Raw genomic sequence first — 20,483 nt, 5'->3', positions numbered from 1 at the left:
CGATCCTGAAAAATAGATTCAGTTTCAGTTCAAACGTTGCAGTTTTTAATGCTTCTTGTCATTTGGAAACATAAATGCAAAATTAATCATTTATATTCATGTAGACCTCAAATTGGATTATTTTTTAAAAAAAACAAACATATTAAGAAAAGTCCAACTTAGATCCAATTATTCTACACTGAACAGAAAAAACTGAGTAAACTTTTTCTCAGCTTACTAAGTTATTCTATAATTTGTAAGATGGAGTTTTCATTTATTTTTCATACAATAGCATATTACAGCCAAAGTATATAGAAAAAATAAAAGGCCAAAAATCTGCCAAAAAATTTTCAGAAAAATTATAGAAAAAAAATTCTGTTTGAAAACTCAAAAATTTGTCAAAAAATTAAGAATTTGTTTTATTAATCTCAGAAATTTGAGGGGGGGGGGGGGTTGCGTGGGGCAAGAAATTTTAGTTTTAAAAGTAGCAAATTTGCTATAAAATAAAGAAATTATTCAATTAATCTCTGAAATTTTCAAGAAAAAATTTAACTCTCTGGGTTTCAAAGTCACAAATTTGCTAGACAAAAATCAGAACATTTCAGGGAAAAGACTTTTTTTTCCCTGAGTTTTTGTTTTTCCACAAAAATGTCAAAACAAGTTTCATATTGATATGAAAGTTTCATATTTAAATTCTAAAACAAAGTGGACTGCAGACCCTGTAGAGTTAATATAGTATCGAATATTAAGTATGACTAAAATTATATATTTCCAAATTAAAAAAAATATAACAGGCACAATATCAAAACGAAAAGTGAGAAAGTTGGTTCACTCAACATGTTTTTAAAAATTAAAAGCGAGGAAAAGTTCGTTTCGTGTTTAACGTCATAAACTCCGGTACAGAGCATTAGCATTAGCATTAGCGTTAAGCTAACCGTCACGTACCTGTTCCAGTCGACAGAATTCCGCCATAAATCTCTCCAGTTTCACACAGTTTAACTTCGTCATCCCGTTGGATTAAAAGAACAAAACAAAACAATGTTTGAATTGTGTAGTTTGTGGTTTCTATGTCTGTATTTGTCACCGACGCTAAGCTAACTAACAGCTAACGAAACGAGGTGCCGCCATTTTGAGAACAGCGCGAACTTCTTAGTAACAGATCATCAATATTACCAGGCCAGATTTAAAAACTAAAAACAAAACCATATTATTATTATTGACTTTTTCTATCACCAAGTTCCTTTATTGGCAGCCCAAGGAAAGTAGGAGTCCGTTTTAGTTTTCAGTTTCTAAGTCTAAAATATTCCTGACCACATGTAAAATTGTACAGCGAATACAAAGTGTTATCATCCAAACCAAATTGTGATAATTTGTTCTAAACTCATATTTATCATCCACTGGTCATTAGCTAACATTATTACCACTAAAATTCATACAAATAATACAATGAAATTATAAAACTGTATTTAAATTGTTTATATTGAATCTTAATTTTAAAAATTAATAACATTTCCCTTTGATGTGGGAATTTTAACCCTGACCTCAAAATCCAAAATGGCCACCTTGCAGAAAACAGCCAACCAATTTCAAGGAGATTTTAAAGAGAAGTATCAGATTAAAACAAGACAGCAACTAAAGTTGTTGAAAAGTTGTTTAATATGTAACTTTATAAAATTGCATATGGTTTTTACATTTATTATGACCCATATTATTGGAAGAAAATCTTATTTCCCTTTCCAAATGCTGACAAAGAGACGGATCCACGAATGTCTGGAAAGTTTTCCAACGATTGTCCAAGCTTTCACTTCAGGAAAAAAAAAACAGCATGCAAGGAAAATTACAATTAAACCTCCAGTTTTCCAGTAAATGCTCATCATTCAGCTGAAGGTAACTTCTTACAGAAAACTAAACAGATTTAACAAATGTAGCTGAATCGTCATTTATTGTTAAAAGAAATACAACCTTCTATTTCTGACATTAAATGAAACTAACCTTATATTTTTAAAGGGCCAGTTGTGACAGAATGTGCTAACAAAACTAGCAATTAAATTGTTAAAATATTAAGTATCTTTTCACTCAATGAGAACTTCTTAAAGTTAAATAATATGAAATATATTTTCACCTTGACCTAGTTTGGCAGAATACAGATAAACTTGCTGATTTGATTGATAAAATAATATTTAAGGACACTTTAACATAAAAGGGCCACATTAAAACTTCTGACGGGCCGGATTTGGCCCCCGAGCCTCAAGTTTGACACCTGAAAGAACAGGAAGTTCAGTTAATGTCAGACAGTGAAGAAGAAAATACAAGTGTGCTTTAATAAAAGATGTAAACATTTGGTTTACAACTCTGAAATCATTTATAAAATACAAAATACTCAGATATAAAGGCAAAAAATACACAAAAAATTAAAAACTTTAAAAATATTTCACAGTTTTAAATGAAAAGAAAAAATTGAATTAAAGTAAAATGATAATTTACAGTCCAGCTGATGCTGTAGTCCAGAAAACAGATTTTCTGGCTTCATTTATGGGACAGCATCAATATTACCAAAGTATGTGACAGTGAAACATGATAGAAATATTAAATACATAAAAAAGTAAATGCATGACCCTTTCGTTTATCATTTTCACAAATTCTGTTAAAAAAACAGTTGAATTAGTGAAAATTAGATCAACTAGATTAACAAGTTCTGGGTGATTAATACTGAAAAAAGACAAAATTAAGACATGAGTCGAGTTATTCCTCTATAATTACAGAGCACCTGGATTTTCAGAACTTGTTACAATATTGATCTTTTTTGACTCCATTCCTTCACGATCTAGATTATTTATGAGATTCCAAACCTGCTTTTTAAAACAAGTAAGCTACACAGCGATGGATATTTCTGAGAGGGTGTGCTAACTTTCTTCCACCAGAACAGACGAACCTCAACGTTAAAACCTCATTTCATTTGTTCTAATTCATTTATTTATGAGGCTAAAATGTTGCCATCTGTCTGTGGTGGGCACACTAACGCTAAACTGCTAACCCGCTAAAAGCATAGCTAATTTTTTCAGTCAGCAGTTTAGCATTTTTGCTAAATTTGAAAACATTTAGCGCACTAAGCTTCCACTAAATACATTTTCCCCAATAAAGTTTAAAGAGGTAATGTGGCTGTTTTAAAACCCAAACGTCTAACTGCTTGACCTCTTGAACTAGTTAGACGTTTATATTCATGCTCTTATTTTGAAAGGGGTAAACACTTCAAATTTGAATTGAAATTAACGTCTTAGCCCTCTATCATTAGCTTCTGCTAAAAAAGCTAACTGGTGCAGCAGTTTACTGTTACTCTAAAAAACAAAATTTACTGTTAGCTTCTGATAAATGGGATAGCGCTTTAGCATTAGCAGAACTAATGTTTATGATTAGCGCTTTAGAGCTAATCATACCTTTCTAACTACCTTGTTAGCAAGCTAACAAGGTAGCTTGCTACAAACACCAGTGGCAGTGCCCACCACTGGTATTTGTTCCCTTTGATTTCCCATCTGCAGATCCAGATCTTCCCTGTAGCATCTTTTTGTTAGCTGTGCTGGTTTAAGGTGGAACAGTGTCACTGGGTCCAGGTTTCTCTGAACGCCTCCGGCTCCTGCTGCCCCCCTAGCTATTTTAAGCTAGCTGAAACCGAGCCAGGGTCACCTCCAGGAACTGACCTCCCTTTAGATTAACAAGTTCTGGGTGATTCGATCCCCGGCTGATTTACGGTGTGACGCTTCCCAGCAGGTCAGGGGTCAGGTAGCCGTCGGGCGTAGCTGGTATTTTGGGGCCGGTCAGGTTGGGGGCCGGCGTCGGTGTCAGTAGGAGGCTGTTCTGGATGTCCACGCCTTCCACCACGGTGTAGACAGGAGCAGCGGGCAGCTGGGCCACGCACTCAGGAAGCTCTGCTAACCGCTTCGTCTCAGAGCTGCTGTCTCTCTGATCTGCGTTCACCAAGACGCCATCTTGTTTCTTACCCTTCTCCTCCTCCATGTTTGTCTCTTTAATGGTGGTTTTCTCCAGCAGAACGCTCCCAGACAACCCGACCTCGCCGACCTGCGTGTACGCCGCCGCCTCCCTGCCCTCCGCAGGTACAAACGCCGAGCTTTGCTCCACGGCGGTCGCCTCCTGATGGACGGGCAACGCGCAGGCCTCGCTCAGCAGATCCGGCTCGCAGCAGCTGGAGCGGCCCGAGTCGTCGTCCCTGAAGACGGTGGAGTGTGGAGACGACGGGGAGCGGTCCATGAGGCAGCCCGTGTCCACGTCCAGCAGCTTGTCGTTGGACTCCTCGATGTCCAGTTCGATGAACTCCACCCAGGGGTCGTTGTAGAGCTCCGGCCGGAGGTCGGGCGGGCCGGTGAGGATGGATGTGAGCTCTCGGAGTTTCCCTTTCTGGAACAAACACGGTTCAGACACCCATGACTTCCCACAAAACCCAAATAGACGTTTATATTTCAATTTTGACCTTAAACAGAAAGTAAAAATTCACATTTTAAATGTTTTTGTGATTCCATTTGGGTCTAGCTGGCTTCTAAAAACAATCCAAATGCTTAAAATAAACACCGAAATGTTTTTTGGCAACAAGTCTTTGTTTTTAGGTTCTGGGAAATGAGCCGTTTCAAAAACTTCCAGAATGTAACGTCAAAATCTGCAGGCACTGTCCGTCACCTAGCAACCCCAGCAGAGTTCCGCCCATCACCTAGCAACCCCAGCAGAGTTCTGCCCGTTACCTGGCAACCCAACAATGGGTTGTACAAAATATGTTCATACATTTTCTGTTTTTATACAAAATCCTTCTTAGATAAGATTTTTTTCTTGTTATTATAACATGGTCAAATATCTTGTTATAAGTTTAATATTAAGTATTTACTTTAAACAAGCTCTTATATCTTGCTGTTCAGTTGTCTGTTAGTTTTGTCTTATTTCAACTGACTAAGATTTTTGCACTAGAAACTAAACCAAAAATACTTCGTAAGATTTTGTTTTATTTATAGTGTATAATTTTAGCCAGAAAAAACCCAACTGTAGGAAAAAATAAATGCATTTAATTCCCCAAAAAATAATAAAACTACATATATTTTTTGATGTCTTTTAAAATCCTTCTTGTGGAAACTTGCCTTCAGTAGATTCGGGTCGATTCCTCTTATTTTCGGTCCAGGAACAGGAGGCAGGAGGATAAACATCAACCTGGAGCAGAAAAGAAAACAGCAGAAATCATTTCTTCTTCATTCTCTTGGTTCAGACTCAAATATTCTAATTCTGACAATCAGCTACTAACTTTTCCTGCTGTGAAATGATGACCAGCAGCAGGACGGCCACTAAAAACAACGTTCCAAAGATGAGCAAAGCCATAACTGGGAATCTGGAAACTGAAGGACAAAAAAAGTCAAATGAATGAATTGAAAAAGCAAAATGTTTTAGCACAGCTTTGTCAATGTTGACCTCTAGATGGGATGTGGATGAACACAGAGTCGCTGAAGTCTCCATAGTCCTTCCCTGCCAGCATTTTGCAGCGAACTCTGACCTCATAATTGACGTTGGTTTGAAGGCCGAACAGGGAGCGGTGCGTTGTTTTCACCAGGCCGGCCTGAGGAGCACAAAGGGTTAAAAACTCAAGTTATTATCTGGAAATAAAGAGGAACGATCTAGAGCCAGCTCAGCTTCAGTTACTACGCCTAGAAACTGGAGATCAGGCTGAAATCTGAGCCTTCAGAGTCACATAGAGACAGTTACAAAGTCAGCCTTCTGTCACCTGAGGAACAATGAGAAAATGATTGAAACTAAATCTTTAGTTTTCTCTGTTTATGAATGAATAACTTCTTATTCATTTGTTGTTTCTTATTTTTATTAACAGGATGCTGAAAAGTTCTTGTTTGAATTATCAGCTGGTGGCTTAACTTTGAGACAGATAGGTCTGACTGATTGTTGGTAACGAGCCTCTGCACCCTAACGAACCGGCACGGCCACCCACCTGTTCCCAGCGCTCGGCGCCGGCCTGGCGGTACTGGGCGTCGTACTGCAGCGCTATCCATCCCGTCTCCACGTCGGCCGTCGCCGGAGGCCTCCAGCTCAGCATGGCGTCGAAGTGCGATCCGGTCAGGCTGACGTTCATCAGGGTCCAGTTGAGGCCGAACGGAGGGTCCGGTTGCACTGCAGAGCAGAAACACAGGATCAAACCAGGCAGAACATTCAAACACATTTTCTCTGATTGATCCTAATTAATCAATACAGTCTAGTTCAGTTTGCTATCCTAGCGCTGCGCTGTCAATCATAAGTTGAGTTTTTGTGGATTTCAGATATGAAGATATTTCAGGTTTTCCACTTTATTAAAGAACAGAAAAAATAATTGAGAAATTTTCAAAGATCTTATCAAAAAATAAATAACATTTACATAAAGAGTGAAAACGGTCATCTTCTTTAAAAGTTCTTTAGTTCAAATGAATGGATGAATGAATAATTGAAGGAATGGGCCAGTGCAGTCTGCATCCGTCCCTAAAGGATGTGACCATCATGTTTCCTTTCGTCAGCGCCTGAATGAACTGGAACAGTTCTCTGGAGAACTGGAACAAACCCAAACACTTTTCATAATTAAAACCAGTTGGACGTCATGTCTTCTGCAGAAGAATCTGTTTTCTGTCCCGCTGACAGGAGGAAGGTTTCTCTCCAGTGGAATCCAGAAACCAATCTGGACCTTCCTACTCTGAACTCACCCAGGTCTTCCAGGGAGAAGGAGATCTCATCGTACAGGACGGCCCGGTCCCTGGACCGCAGCTGCACCGTGTAGGACGTCCAGACCGTGGTGTGGTTCTCGTTGAAGAAGCACTCGTCTGGTCTCTCCGCGCTGTAGTGGGGACATTCGTTCCAGTTTTTCTCTGAGGCGCCGGGAAGCCTGAAAGGGAACACAGTCGACTACATTGAAGCAAGTTTAATTCAGCATTGCTAGCTTAATCACCAGAAAACAGACATTTCATAAGAATTGTTGAGTTTTTCTTTATAAAATCATAACTGCTCAGTCGTTGTCAATCATGCATATGACATACACACTGCACACTGATATACTGTTGGAAGCTAATACTGAACACTATACTGACATTACATACGGCGGAAGCTAATCATAAAGTGCTAATATTACTTCTTCTGTAATAAAAAGTCTTCTAGATTTTCAGGTCTCCATTTAATTTCAAAATAAGAGCATGAAAGACCAAAACTTCAGCAGAAATATCGAACTTTATTCAACTGAATAAACAACCAAGTAAATTAGCGCTTTAGAATTTATATGAAAAAAACGTTTAGCGCATTTAGCGCTAAACGTTTTTAAAGTTAGCTAAAGTGCTAACAATTAGTTCTGCTATTAGCACATTAGCATCCCCACTACTGGATTCATGTCTATATTTGATCTTCTGGCTCCAGTTGAAGTCACTTTATGATTATTCCAGTTGAAATAAATAATCATAAGCTAAACATTAACTTGCGTTTATTTGGCTGATTTAAAGCAGCATCACTTTGACCCGCTGGTGGACTTTGCCTGTTCGAAAGAGATAACTCTGCTTCCAATTTTTCACAGTCCACCCTGAGGTCATGTTTCTAAACCTGAAGCAGGTTGTCATGTTTTTAAAAAGCCTTCCTGCATCTTTAAAGTGGAGGAAAATGCAGGTTTATGGATTAGTGAAGACAATGTTTTCCTTACACTCTGTTGAAGTAGAACAGGCGTAAATCTTTTGGTTCTGATAGGTTCTGGAAGGAGCCGGCGCTCCATCTGCAGACGAAAGTCTCCATGTTGCGCGAGACGCAGTCGGTGAAGTGCGGCCGAACTGGAGAGGAAAAGAAAATATTATTTACACATTTTATTAAAAACAATAGCTGCGAAACAAAAAGGCCTCGGATATTTTTCATAACTGACTGATTGTTTCATATCTGACATTTTGTGTGGAAGTGTGGGCTAAAAGTTGTAAACATCAATAGATTCTTTTTTTATTACAAAAGAGAGCAAAGAGTCATAAGTGAAGTGGATACAGAAATCACACAAACCCAACAGTTGATCAGTTAAACTTATTGAACCTGAGTAAAATATTTTAAAATGTGCACAGAGCACAAACACAACCAAACAATATTCAAAACAGATTTGGAAAGATAAAGAAAATACTACAGAAGAGGAATAGGGCAGCTGGAAAATAAAAACAATTCTGACTTCAATTCAGAATTCAGAGAAAAAATCTCAGTTCTTAGAAATAATTTGATAAAGTCAGGATTATGAGAAAAAAATCTGAATTCTGAGGAAAGATGTTAAAATTCAGAGAAATCATTAAGAAATATGAGGAGGAAAAACTCAGAATTCTGAGAAATTTTGTGAAAAAAAAATCTGAATACTGAAAAAAAAATCTAAATTTCGAGAAATTTCTAAATTCTGAGACTGAAGTCCGAATTCTCAGGAAAATTTGAAAACCCAAGAAAAATTCAGAATTCTGTGAAAAAATTCAGAGTTCTGAATTTAAATCTCTTTCTGGATTAAAAAAAATGTTGAAAATCATTGAACAAGCTGATGTTTTGTTCTGTACTTGTGTGTTTGAAATATTTCTATAAGCTCATACTTCTTTCTGCTTCTTTTTTCTTTTAGTTTTTACTTGAACTCCTGATATTTATGACTGAGTGAAAGAGATAATAGATAAAATGGCGGTGAGCGCTGAGCGCCTCCCTTTGGCCGCCAGCGTTTTCCTGGAAGTCCACTTCAGACTCACTGCAGGAGGAGTTCGCTCCTCAGCTGTCGTGGAATAATCTGTTTGTTCTCACCGTACCGAGAAACGCGCTCACACAGAAACAGGCATGCGGCTCGGGTTTTATTGCCTGCACAAATTGAGAGCATGTGTGCCTGGAGCAGCTCTCTGTGGAGCTGCTACAGGCTGCCGGCCCAGTAAACACCACATCTGGCAGAAAACGCAGAAATCGCCACTTCCTGCTGTCTGTACTGCCAAAGTAAAACATTCATCTTTACTAAATGCAGTTTGTTCCATATAATCCTGAAAAATTCAGTAGTTTTGTGTCTTTGCAGCTTCAGGATCCGAGCTAAAACAATTTTAGAATAACGAGCAAAGAGCTTTGTTTGCATAAAAGTTATTTAACTGATGGTTGAAGGAGCCGAACAAAATAATTCAGTCAAAAAATAATTTTTTTTTCATCTTAAATTCAAAATTATTCAAAGTTATTATAGATGGAGAAAATTGTTACATTTATATATTATTTTGTACAGTTTTGGCTTCATTACTCCCAAGTGCTGTCGATCAACCTAATGTACTCGCTGCTAAATGTGCTGCTGGTGGAGAAACAATTACAGAAAAACAGTTTACTTCCCATCATCAGTGGCTATGCTAACTTATAACAAGCTAAGTGCAGCACAGCAGAGAGAAAAGAGGATGATTGGCAACGCTAAGTCCCGCCTCCTGGCTCTGATTGGTTGATTCTAGTTAACACTGGGAGAAAACAGAGGAGTTACATTTTTACAGATTAAACTGTCACAACATAGTGACAGTTTCAACAAATATGTACAAAATATTTTCATAAAAGTTACACACTGCAGCTTTAAGGTCATTCTTTGCTTTGTTTCATTTTAATGTTTCATGTTTTGCTGAGAAGGTAAGAAAATCAAGAATTTACTAGTTTTCTTATTTCCTCTTTTGACTGGATGATTTTAGCCAACGTAACGTAACGTAACGTAGCCAACGTAAAGCTGGACGCCCCCCGCTTAAAGCAGAGGAACAACGGCAGCATTCCTCACTCTGGTTGTGAAAACAGAGAAAACCACCTGCAGGCCATCAGCAGCTCAACAGCTCACAAGTCCAGACTGGCTGAGCGCCTGTGACAATGATGACGATGATGAAGGTGATGTATGCTGTACTTTTGGCCCACTTCAGAGAACAGGAGTAAGGGGTTAAAAATAACCTGTTTACCAGATAACCGGCTCCTCCTCCTGTTCAGGGCCGAGCTTCGTCAGGATTAGGAGAAAAATGTGACACCCAGCTATGTGGTCAGAAAACTCAGTGGGGGAGGAGAGAACATGAGGGTTCGACCGGCCGACCCACTAACCTGCTACTGCAGGTTCCACCAGCTGAAATTTAACACCTTTACAACCACAATGAATGAAATATAAGAACTTTATCTCCACAGAAATGCATGAATGGTGTCCAGCAAACTGGTTATAAATTTACCCAAGCTAGCTAGCTAGAATGTTAGCAGCTAGTTAGTGCTAGTATCAGATATGATGGGTTATTACTGCAGATAGAAAAAAAAAACAGATGAAATGTCTACCAAAAAAACATTAATAAAAAAAAGAAATTTTTTTAGCTCCTTAAGTTAAAAATTTGGAGGATGGGTTTTCTTTTCAGCAAACACAACCCGAGGCTCCTCTACTTAGCTAGTTTTTGGGATGACTTGTTGGATGGAGAAACAGATGGATGGATTAAGAAAATTACCAAAAGTCGAAAATTTTTTACTTCTGAAACTCTGAAATATCAAAGTCTAGCAAACTTGAGATTGAGCTCAATCTTTCTGTTATTCAGGGGTATGTTACCAGCTAGTTAGCGGTAGCCTGAACCGTCTCCAATCAACAGAATGAAGACCAGTGAGACTCAAACGTTTGGCTGACAGAAAATCCCCGCGAGAAAAAAAACAAACATAGATTATACGACATTAAATAGTCCTGTAAAGACAGAATTTCAGAAATTGGATAAACATTTTAAAGGCCAACTTACTTTTTTTCATTAAGACTTTTTTTTTAGTATATTAGCAACTAGCTAGAGGTAGCCTCAAACGGCCGGAGTCACATTTGAGTGCAACTGAAACTTTAGCCTGACAGAAAATCCCCGCGAAAAAAAGCAAACATAGAATATATACGATTATAAATATTATTGTCGAAACATAATTTAAGAAAATGAATTAACACATTAAAGGCCAACTTACTATCATTTCTTCATTAATAGCGTTTTATATATTAGCAACAAGCTAGCGGTAGCCTCAACCGTCTGGAGTCACAGAACGTAAAGATGTGCCGGGTGCGACTGAAACTTTCGCCTGACAGAAAATCCCCGCGAGAAAAAAACCCCCATATAATATATATTAAATAGTCTTTTCGAAACAGAATTTTAAAAATGGTCTTAATTTAAGGAGTGTTACTTTTTTTTTTTTTAATGAAGTGAGACATCTAAAGAAGTGGTCGGACATTTCAGGAGGTGCGCCGCGGACACCCCGACTCTCCCCCCGCCTTTCAGTAACGTCAACTTGAGCGTGTCTGTGTTTGCTCAGCGGCTGTCAGGCACAGTTCACCCCGCTGAAGATAAACACCACGGAGCGGCACGTCCCCTACTCCTTACGCCGGTGTTCTGTCAGATAGCCATACGCTGTCAGGATAGCACACATGCAGTCAGTACGCATGCCCGCGCATGCGCATTAAGAAGTCCGACCGTCAGTGGAGTTGTCAGTTCAGCATACGCAACAAGTTATGACGAAAATAAGTCATTAAATTGTTTATAATATGACATAATATGATAACTAGATAAATATACATGCGTTGTCATGGTTTCAAAGTGTATTTAAAGCAGGTCTGGCTGCAGCTGCAGTCAATTACAACACAGGCCCGTGTAAAACTCATTAACCTACTTAACCGCTAAGTCAGGATGCCATATAACTGTTAATAACAAAGTGTATGATGATCTACGTCATGATTCTATGTTGCTGATTAAATAAAATCATATGGTAATGACAAGGTATACATGTCTGAGCTAAGCGTATGGCTATCTGACAACGTATGGCTATCTGACAGAACACCTGGATTACCTCCCGGATGCGAACGTCACCTCACGCCGTGTTCCCATCACACACACAGAAAGCTGATAGCGGAGCCGTCACCAGATCTACAGTAAACATGTTTACGCCTTGATTTATCCCCCCAAAGCTGCCAGCAATCTATTTCAGGGCGCAGCACAACATCCTGCATGCATTTCCATAAATCCAGATGAGCTTCCTGTCCACTGAGGCGCAGGAAACATTCTCTGGGCGGACAAAGTCATTCATTAATTATCAGGCGGGACGCGGCGTACTGGCCGCTCCGTGTTAATTAGCAGGACCTTTGGACCCATTAAGGCCCGTGGGAAGCCGCCATTATGCTTCCTATCGGGCCAAGAGGTTATTCAAAGCAAACGTTCAGCCGTCAGTCAGTGTGCTCCAGCAGGGTTGCCAGGTTGGACGGGTCTCTACCCAAGTCTGAAGTTGTTTGCTGTCAAAATTGGATCTGGTTCTGAATACCAACAATGTTTTAAATCAGTGGAGCCCAAAGTGGGTCCTTGAGGGCTGCATGTTTTAGTTCTCTCCCTGGTTTAACGCTCAAATGATGGCTCATTAGAGGCCTAAGAAGAACATTGACATGCTGAAAAGGTTGTTGGTACAACCAGGGAGAGAACTAAACCATGCAGGATGCCGGCCCTCCAGGACCAACTTCGGGCCCCCTGTTTTAAATTGTCACAAGTTTATAAATGCAGTCGATGACCTAAAGCATAAATTATATTCTTTATATCCAAGTATTAGAGTCACTCAAAGAAAATAACAAAAAATAGAATCATAAGAAAAAAAGTTGAGTGCAAATAATGCAAGATTAAAGGCATAAAATTAAAAGAATAAAATTGTATTATTATTGGAATAAAGCCACACAAATATAAAGTTTAAATAATACAAGAATAAACTCAAAATAATACGACAATAAAGTCATAAAATTACCAAAATAAGATGAGATGATTTAATTCTCGTCTTATTTTGGTAATTTTATGACCTTATTCGTGTAATTTTACTATTTATTTATTATTCTCAATGGCTCCAATACTCCAACGTAAATATAAACCCAGTGCTGTTGGTGTGAGTTTCCTTCCTTAAAGGTTGAGATTGTAAGGTTTTCTGTTGGGTTTGGTCTGGACACTGTCAGTCCGATCTGGCAACCCCGTGTGGCTCTCCAGGGAGAAAACCTGGACCTGATGAGCCGAAGAATCTGCTTCCTGCACCGGATCGACTCAGCAGAACGAGCCTCATAAATAACCGGAAATCCTTCTGTTTTTCCTCGCAGCCTGGACTCCTCTGCCACTTTTCCCTCCATTTCAAATCAATCCTGCTGATGATTTTCCCCAAACAGAGTTAAATCGAACCCGTTTTGTTGCAGTTATAATGAGGTGAAAGTGTCGGGCAGGAAGCCATGAGGGGACAACAAAACGGGACTGTGGAAACAAAAACAGCAGGACCAGGCGAGCCCACCAGTCCAAACAAAGTCTGAATCAAACCGCCTGGCTGGGGAAACTCGGTCCGGTTGATTCGTAGAAGCAGAACCTCTGAGGGCTTCGACATGGCTGGAAAAGTGGAGCTATTTTAGACGACTCATTACTTAAAAATGTCCTGCAGTGAACTCTGCAGCTGGGAAAAAGGGAGGCTGCTCACTTTTTCTATTTTTATTCATTTCTTTCCTGTTTTTAATTTCATTTTGTAGCTTTTATGTATCTGAGCTTTTAGTTTGTTTTTATGTTTTTGGTTTGGAAGGCAGGAAAGAGCTAAAAATTAAAACGAAAAAGCTTTTTTTTTCCAATACATATATTTAAAAAATACACAAAATATATTTTATTAACCCCTTAACCTTAAACCCCTAAATCACCAAAAACGGCTGAAAAGGCAAACCCAAATTAAATCAGCTGCGGTTCTAGAACAAGTTAGAGTGAACATGAAAGCATCTCTCTTTCGACTCCCCCTCCACCCCAGTCTGCCCCCCACCTTCTCTCCTTCTTCGAAACCGCCCCCGCCACCATTCCCTCGGCCCCCCATTCCCGCTCAACGGTACGCTCTACCCACCTCACTCTGACGGCAGCAGCGGACGACTAAAAGTTTTCGGTATTCTCTGATCCAAAGCGGGTCAGTTCTTACGGCCATAATCGTCCACTCCTGTGAGTTGGGAAGTTCTGCTGAAGAAATACATCCAGTTCCGACACGTTCTGACAACGTGTCTCTCCTTTGGTGAGAAAAACTCCTGTAAACACCGTTACGCATGAGGACGCATGAGGATGCATGAGGACGCATGAGGACGCATGAGGAAGCACAGAGCCTGACTTTGACGCAACAAAGACGCACGCTGGTGGATTCGCATGCAACTGGTGGATTCATGTCAAAACAAATCCCAAAATGCCTGATGTCACGTGACACGTGTTGGATACACATTGGTGGCTTTAGATTTAGATGACCAGTCAGAAATATTCCAGAAAGAATACAGGCAAGTCAAAGTGAGCTCAATCGCTCTCTGGATATTATTGGCTCAGGAAAAGCCAATAATATCTTTCGACCATAACATTATTGGTCGAATGCTGTGTCAATCAAAATGGGGGGCTGTGGCGTAGAGGTTAGCGCGACCCGTATTTGGAGGCCTTGAGTCCTCGACGCGGCCGTCGCAGGTTCGACTCCCGGACCCGACGATATTTGCCGCATGTCTTCCCCCCTCTCCTTCCCCATTTCCTGTCAGCCCACTATCATATAAGGGACACTAGAGCCCACAAAAATACCCCCTGGAGGGGTAAAAAAAAAAAAATGGGGGGCTGTAGGTTGCCCAACAAAAGCGTCATCAATGAAACCCGGAAGAGTTTAAACCCTTAAATCTCAACCCCGGAAAATACAATGGAAAAACGTCAGGCGGGCGTTCCGGTTCAAACTGGGTCAAACTGTAAGTTCACAAAACAGCCAAGTAAATGAGAGCTTCAGAATATATCTGGAAAAAATGATTTAAGGGAAGCTAAGTGAGCTAAATGTTTTTAAAGTTAGCAAAAACGCTGCCGTGCTAATCATCTAACTACTTGAATATTTCCTAAGAGTTGATAACCAAAACTCAAACATACATGTTTAGTTTTATTCAACTGAAAATTTAGAAAACAACCAAGAAAATTCTTTAAGCGTGTTAGCGTTAACGTTGACAACATTTAGCGCACTTAGCTTTTTCTGTAAATTCTAAACAATGGATAACACGGTTAGCCAACACAGATGCCAAACTTTATTCAACTAAAAATTTACAAAATATCCAAGTAAATTAGCATCTCTGGATGTAATTTAGGGGATGCTAAGTGTGCTAAATGTTTTCAAAGTTAGCAAAACACGTAAACGTCTAACTACTTGCAGATTTTAGCAGTTAATAACCAAAACTTCAACATTTGTGAGCTTTTATTCAACTGAAAGTTTACAAAATAGCCAATTAGCACCTCAGAATTGAATTTAGGGGAAGCTAAGCATGCTAAATGTTTTCAAAGTTAGCAAATGCTTTATATAAAAGATTAGCTATGCTGTTAGCGCATTAGCAGAAGTGTGCCCACCACTGATTTGGAATTATGTTCCACAGAAAAATGTGTGAATGCTGAACATTTTAGTTGGGTCAGAAACATGTCTGAATCAGCCGTTCATCAAACATGTCTGACTTTTTTTTTAAACTACAACCAACAAATTTCGTTTTGCTGTCGTAGAAAAGTCATTTCAGTTTCAACAAAAAGTCATAAAACATAAAAACCAAACCCAGCAGGGGAGCGCTGCACTGTTACGCAACCAAACCCGGCTCCAGATGTCCACCCCGGCTGTAAACACTCACTGCAGACCTCAGCTGAAATGTGAGTCATGTGTGAAGAGTCTTTCTGCTGCCGCTGGACCCAAACCGGGCCCTTCGCACTGAACAGCTTCCCATTGTTTTCCCGCTTCAGAATTCCTGGTAATCCACTTCACCAGAAACCCGCTGGCTCTCTCTGCGGAGGCCGCGCATGTTGTGCAACACGCATTGTGCTCCAAGGCTGCACAGTTTTTACTGACTTAAAGAGACGATTTGTCCTGAAAACCCACCGAGGCAGAAACTAATCAGAGTCTCCAGACGAGTGGAAACCGTTCGGACCTGAAACACGGACGCCGTACCTGCATCAGGCTCTGACCGGAGGCCGAAGACGTGGAGGAAGAGGAGAAGCAGCGCGAGCGCCGCAGACGTCATGTTGAGCTGCGGAGGAAACATTAACACAAAGTTAGTTGGTTCCACCCAGAAAACCCACAGAGATCCAACCGTGAAGAACCATCACGCTCCCACCGAGCTTTCTGCACATAAATAACATTAAAATTCCTCCAAGAGCCTCGTTTAATCAATCACCGATGTGTTTGGGGGATTTCAGGATTTATTTGCAACATTCTGCCTCCAACACAACGAACAACTCAATGGAAACAGAGTTTAGCATTTTGGTGGATTTTCCTCCTTAAAAAGCGAAACCTTCAATAGGCTTCAGGTTAGATTAAAACACTAAGAACTATCAGGTACGGAGGCGGGAGCATCATGCTGGGGGACAGCGACTAAAGTTTGAGACGATATGAAGTAGGTAAAAACTATTCAACCATTTCTGATGTTTTACCGTTTTATTGTTTTTACGATTCAATCATAATTAACAAAAAAATTTTTCCCTCTAATGTCAAAATAAAAACTGATTTCTGCAGAATAATCGCAAATAAAAACGTTTTATATAAAACTAGTGAGTGCATAAATATTCTGTTAATTGTCATTATTATTTAGACATAATTTTGCACTTGGACATTAAAGTCTTTTTGGCAAATTATTTTGCCAAAATAAAAAAGTAAAGTTTTGCATTTTATCCTCTTTAACAGAAAGGCTTCCAGTTAATTTTTTATTTTGTTTGCACATCTGGAAGATGAATCAATCAGTTCTCATTTGCTGTGTTTAGCAAAATTCTATAAATTAATTAAAAGCATAAAAGTTTGTTTTTGAGTGTAGATGTGATCATATCTACTAAGAAATTAGTGAGAATGTAAAAAACTTGCTTATTAAAAAAGACAAATAGTTTGTGATGTTGATGCCAATGTTCATTAGAAAGAGTTTTCAGTTTTGCTGTAATTAAAAGTAAAGAGTCTGTGTAGTTAGGGGCCGCACAAAATCAGTCTAGGGGACACAGTTGGCCCCTGCGCCGCACTTTGAACACCCCTGGCTCAGTGTAAATATTTATTTTTCTAGCAGCTTACATGTTTACAGTCAAAACTATTGTAATGAAACTGTTTGTTGCTAATAGCCGGCTTTAAACAGAAGAGGTTTCACTTTTATTTCTAATGTTTGGTCACGCTCTACGGAACACAAACCAGAGGCGACAGGAACGCCGAGCCGCTCCCTATTGGCTGCCTGCCCGGCAGCTAAATGTGCTAATTGTTTTCTTAGAAATAAGATCATCTAGTCTTTGAGTAAAGACAGACAGGTTTATTCGCCGTCTTTATTCCTAGAAAGAAACATTTATCTGTCCTACCAGGAAGACGCAGCTGAGTTCTGGCTGGGATTGGGTCGGCCTAGTCCAAACAGCAGTTCAGGGTCACTCCACTCCCCAAAAGTTGTGAAATCCACCAGCGCTCGTTTCTGAGTTTTTTTTTTTCTTTTCTTTTCTTGTTTTTCTGGAACATTTCTGAATGATTTCATCATGGAAAGCAAACCGAGGTTCTGATTTCACCTCAAAGTCAGGAATTAATTTCCTTACATTCACGTTAATGATCACATTAACGAAGCTTTACATTTATGAGTAACATGCATGTTTCAGTCATATTGCACTTGTACTGACCTATTTGAACTGTTTTTTTTCCCCAGGGGAGAAATAATTAAAATTGATTTCATTTCAAACGCGGTCAGAACCAGACAGAACCATTTAAAAGTGACCTGTGATGCAAAATTCACATTTTGCACATTGTTGTACTTTAATTTGGGTTTCTACTGATAAAAAAACAAACTGTTTTTTGCAGTAAGTTGATGTTTTTTTGTGTCTTGAAAAGGAGCAGTTTCAAAAACCTCTTGAGTGTAACATCCCAGCCCGTTACCTAGCAACCCAAGCTGAACTGCAGCTCATTTATTCAGCTGGTTTTACTGCTGTATACGCTGTACAACGGCTGCTGGAAAAGACAAGTGTTCTGTTGTTGACTTGCCATCCAGAAACCACTAGCTGCATTCTTCCTGGCTGTGCAGGAGGCTCTACTAATGCTTTTCAAAGATGTACAGTTGTTTAGTTGTGCATCTGTTTGCAGCCATTTTCATGTGTGAGTGTAAAGGTTGAGTTCATGACCGTGGCCATCAGCAGATTATTTACATTTAAACTGACTAGACGGCCTAAATGAGCTAAAATCTCATTATCCAAGAATGATTTTGTGCAAAAAATGAAATGAACATGTTTTGTATAGGCCACAGACATATCCTAAACTGTTCAAGGAAGCACGATAAGTCACATTTAATTCTCGTTATCTGACATTAGATCAACTTTTTTAAGGACAGTTGGCAGCAAACACTTCCACTAATCTGCTAATAGAGATGCTAATTTTACATTTAGTGCTTTAGCATTTTTGCTAGCTTTGAAAACGTGAAACAATGTGATGGTTTTGCATCGCCATGCCACACGCTCCTTGATTGAAATGATTATTTCTAACCTTAATCTATTCATTTGTTTAATAAAATGTCAGTTTTCTTGGAAAACGTGACGTTTTTTGGGTGACTAACATTTTGGTGTTAGTCTACAGTTTCTTGGGTTTTTCTGTTGTTCTGAGTATTAAACAGCTCAGTAACTGTTTAGATTTGCATACCTCGTCTACGTGCCTGGAGGTTCATTTCCAGTTTGTTCATTACGTCAACCAGTTGAAAGCTCCTATTTATCAATGTGCAGACAAAAGCACTGGCATATTCATGTTCCCTCTTATCTCTCAAACCTCGTCCATGTAAGGAGTTCAGGGTCTGATAGCCTTCTTTCACAGAAACGCTTTATTTTCAGCTACAACGTGCAAACTGAGCTGGGGAAAAACTTCAACATGATCTCAGTGGAGACTTTATTGCAAGTGCTAACAGCGTGGAGTCACGAGAAACATGTTTGGAAATGTTTTTGCAAGATTTCCAGAGATTAGTCTGTAAAATGTTTAATTTTGTGCTACTTTTGTGCTATTTTTTCTGGTTAAATAAGGTCAAGTAATAGAAATTATATCTAAACCAGACATAGATATGCCTTAATGTTGTCAGATTTAAAAAAAATATTCCAGATTTTCCAATTATTCAGATGGATGCATTTACCTGCATGTTTATTTTTGATCGTCATATTTGATTAGAGATTTTTAAAGAATGAAATAAATGTGAGTTTGTGCTTCCATCTCTTGTTTTTAAGTTAATTCATGTTTGTTAAACGTTTATTTTGCCCTGTAATTAAACAGGTAAAGCACACATATAACATAATATGTTGCAAATATTAAACTAAATAACTAAGAATAAAATTACTGATTCTTGATAGAATGTCACTTTCTAGAAAAAATATAAATTCAGGAGATAAACCGTTGAAATGTGGAGGGGCAAAAACTGAAACTAATAACCAATCAGTACATTTAGCCGTTAAATCTGCCCACTTTCAGTCTGTTTACACAGATTTAAGGTGCAACCTTTTCCCTGTTTATCCAATTTCAGCCTGATTTTTAGGAAATGTGAAAATAAGTCAGCATTAAGCTCCAGCAGAACAAGCATAAACCGCGTTTAAGACGCTTAAAGATTGTTTTTAAGGAGCGCAGAGGAGGATCCTGGTGCTTACCTTGCGCACCAGCCCGCAGGTCTTACCCCAGAGAAGACCCCCGTTCACCCGCCGCCGCGGCTCCGCGGCTCCGCTGCCAGTCCCGGAGCTCCGGGGGTTTCCTCGATACACAAACCGACACAACGGCGACCAAACACGGACTCAAACTCCCGAATCGATGCGCTGACAGCAGCTGAAGGCGGTTCACCGGAGACAGCTGTCCTCCCGCTGTGTGACAGAGGCTGTGTGTCGATCTGCTGCGCCGCAGGTGCGATAAATACAGAGTGGCGCCATCTGCTGGTGGAGTCTGGGCACCGCAGGGGAAACGCAGACCAAGGACAACATTAGATGGAACAAAAAAGGAGTAAATTGCTGCCAAAAAACTCAGAAATTTAGAGACTGCTCTCATGCATTTTCTGGGGGAAAATAATTTTACTAGAAAATTTATGAGTTTGAAATTGCTAGGGAAAAAAATGAAATTTTGAGATTAACCTCAGAAATTTTCCAGAAAAAGCCTCTAAATTTCAAAAGTCAAATTTTTTTTAACTTATAGAAAAAAATAATTCTAGCAAATTTTAGAATTTTCAAACTCAAATTCAAAATTTCTGAGTTAGGCAGAAATTTACTCTTTTCCCCTCCCTGTCTACAAACGCCCTGCTACGCCAATTTTTCACATATTTCTTTGCCGTGAATTTTTTTCCCAATCTAGCAATAAAAGCCACATGAGAGTTTATGTACATTTGGAAAAAAACCAAAGAAACATTTTGAAATTAAATGTAAAATTTAAATCAGGGAAAAAAGTGAAACAGTTTAATTCATTTTTTTAAAATAGTATTTCTTTTATTAGGAGTATCAGATATTCAGTTCATTTTCTTCAGTTTT

General features: G+C 39.2%; 2 protein-coding genes across 4 annotated transcripts in view; one reads left to right on the top strand and one right to left on the bottom strand.

The window, feature by feature from the left end:
• Positions 1 to 20,483, top strand: part of LOC116724487 (NLR family CARD domain-containing protein 3-like) — a 638,369-nt gene that overhangs the window by 194,406 nt on the left and 423,480 nt on the right. The gene's annotated exons all lie outside the window — the stretch shown is intronic.
• LOC116724538 (growth hormone receptor-like) lies at positions 1,613 to 19,852 on the bottom strand. 3 transcript variants are annotated; one of them, XM_032570294.1, is made up of 9 exons: positions 19,623 to 19,852; positions 15,949 to 16,027; positions 7,685 to 7,808; positions 6,708 to 6,886; positions 5,969 to 6,147; positions 5,440 to 5,584; positions 5,276 to 5,366; positions 5,115 to 5,184; positions 1,613 to 4,389 (listed from the first exon to the last, which is right to left on the bottom strand). In XM_032570294.1, the coding sequence occupies exons 2-9, from the start codon at positions 16,019 to 16,021 to the stop codon at positions 3,721 to 3,723; spliced, it is 1,530 nt and encodes a 509-aa protein (XP_032426185.1). In that variant the 5' UTR covers positions 16,022 to 16,027; positions 19,623 to 19,852; the 3' UTR covers positions 1,613 to 3,720. The 3 variants fall into 3 exon arrangements, with proteins under 3 accessions (XP_032426185.1, XP_032426186.1, XP_032426187.1); XM_032570295.1 differs by having other exon boundaries at positions 19,649 to 19,852; XM_032570296.1 differs by lacking the exon at positions 19,623 to 19,852 and adding an exon at positions 17,328 to 17,764.

The sequence above is a fragment of the Xiphophorus hellerii genome, chromosome 8 (assembly GCF_003331165.1).
Source record: "Xiphophorus hellerii strain 12219 chromosome 8, Xiphophorus_hellerii-4.1, whole genome shotgun sequence".
Classification (NCBI taxonomy): domain Eukaryota; kingdom Metazoa; phylum Chordata; class Actinopteri; order Cyprinodontiformes; family Poeciliidae; genus Xiphophorus; species Xiphophorus hellerii.
Note: the sequence above shows the minus strand (reverse complement) of the source record. Positions and strands in the feature narration are given on the sequence as shown.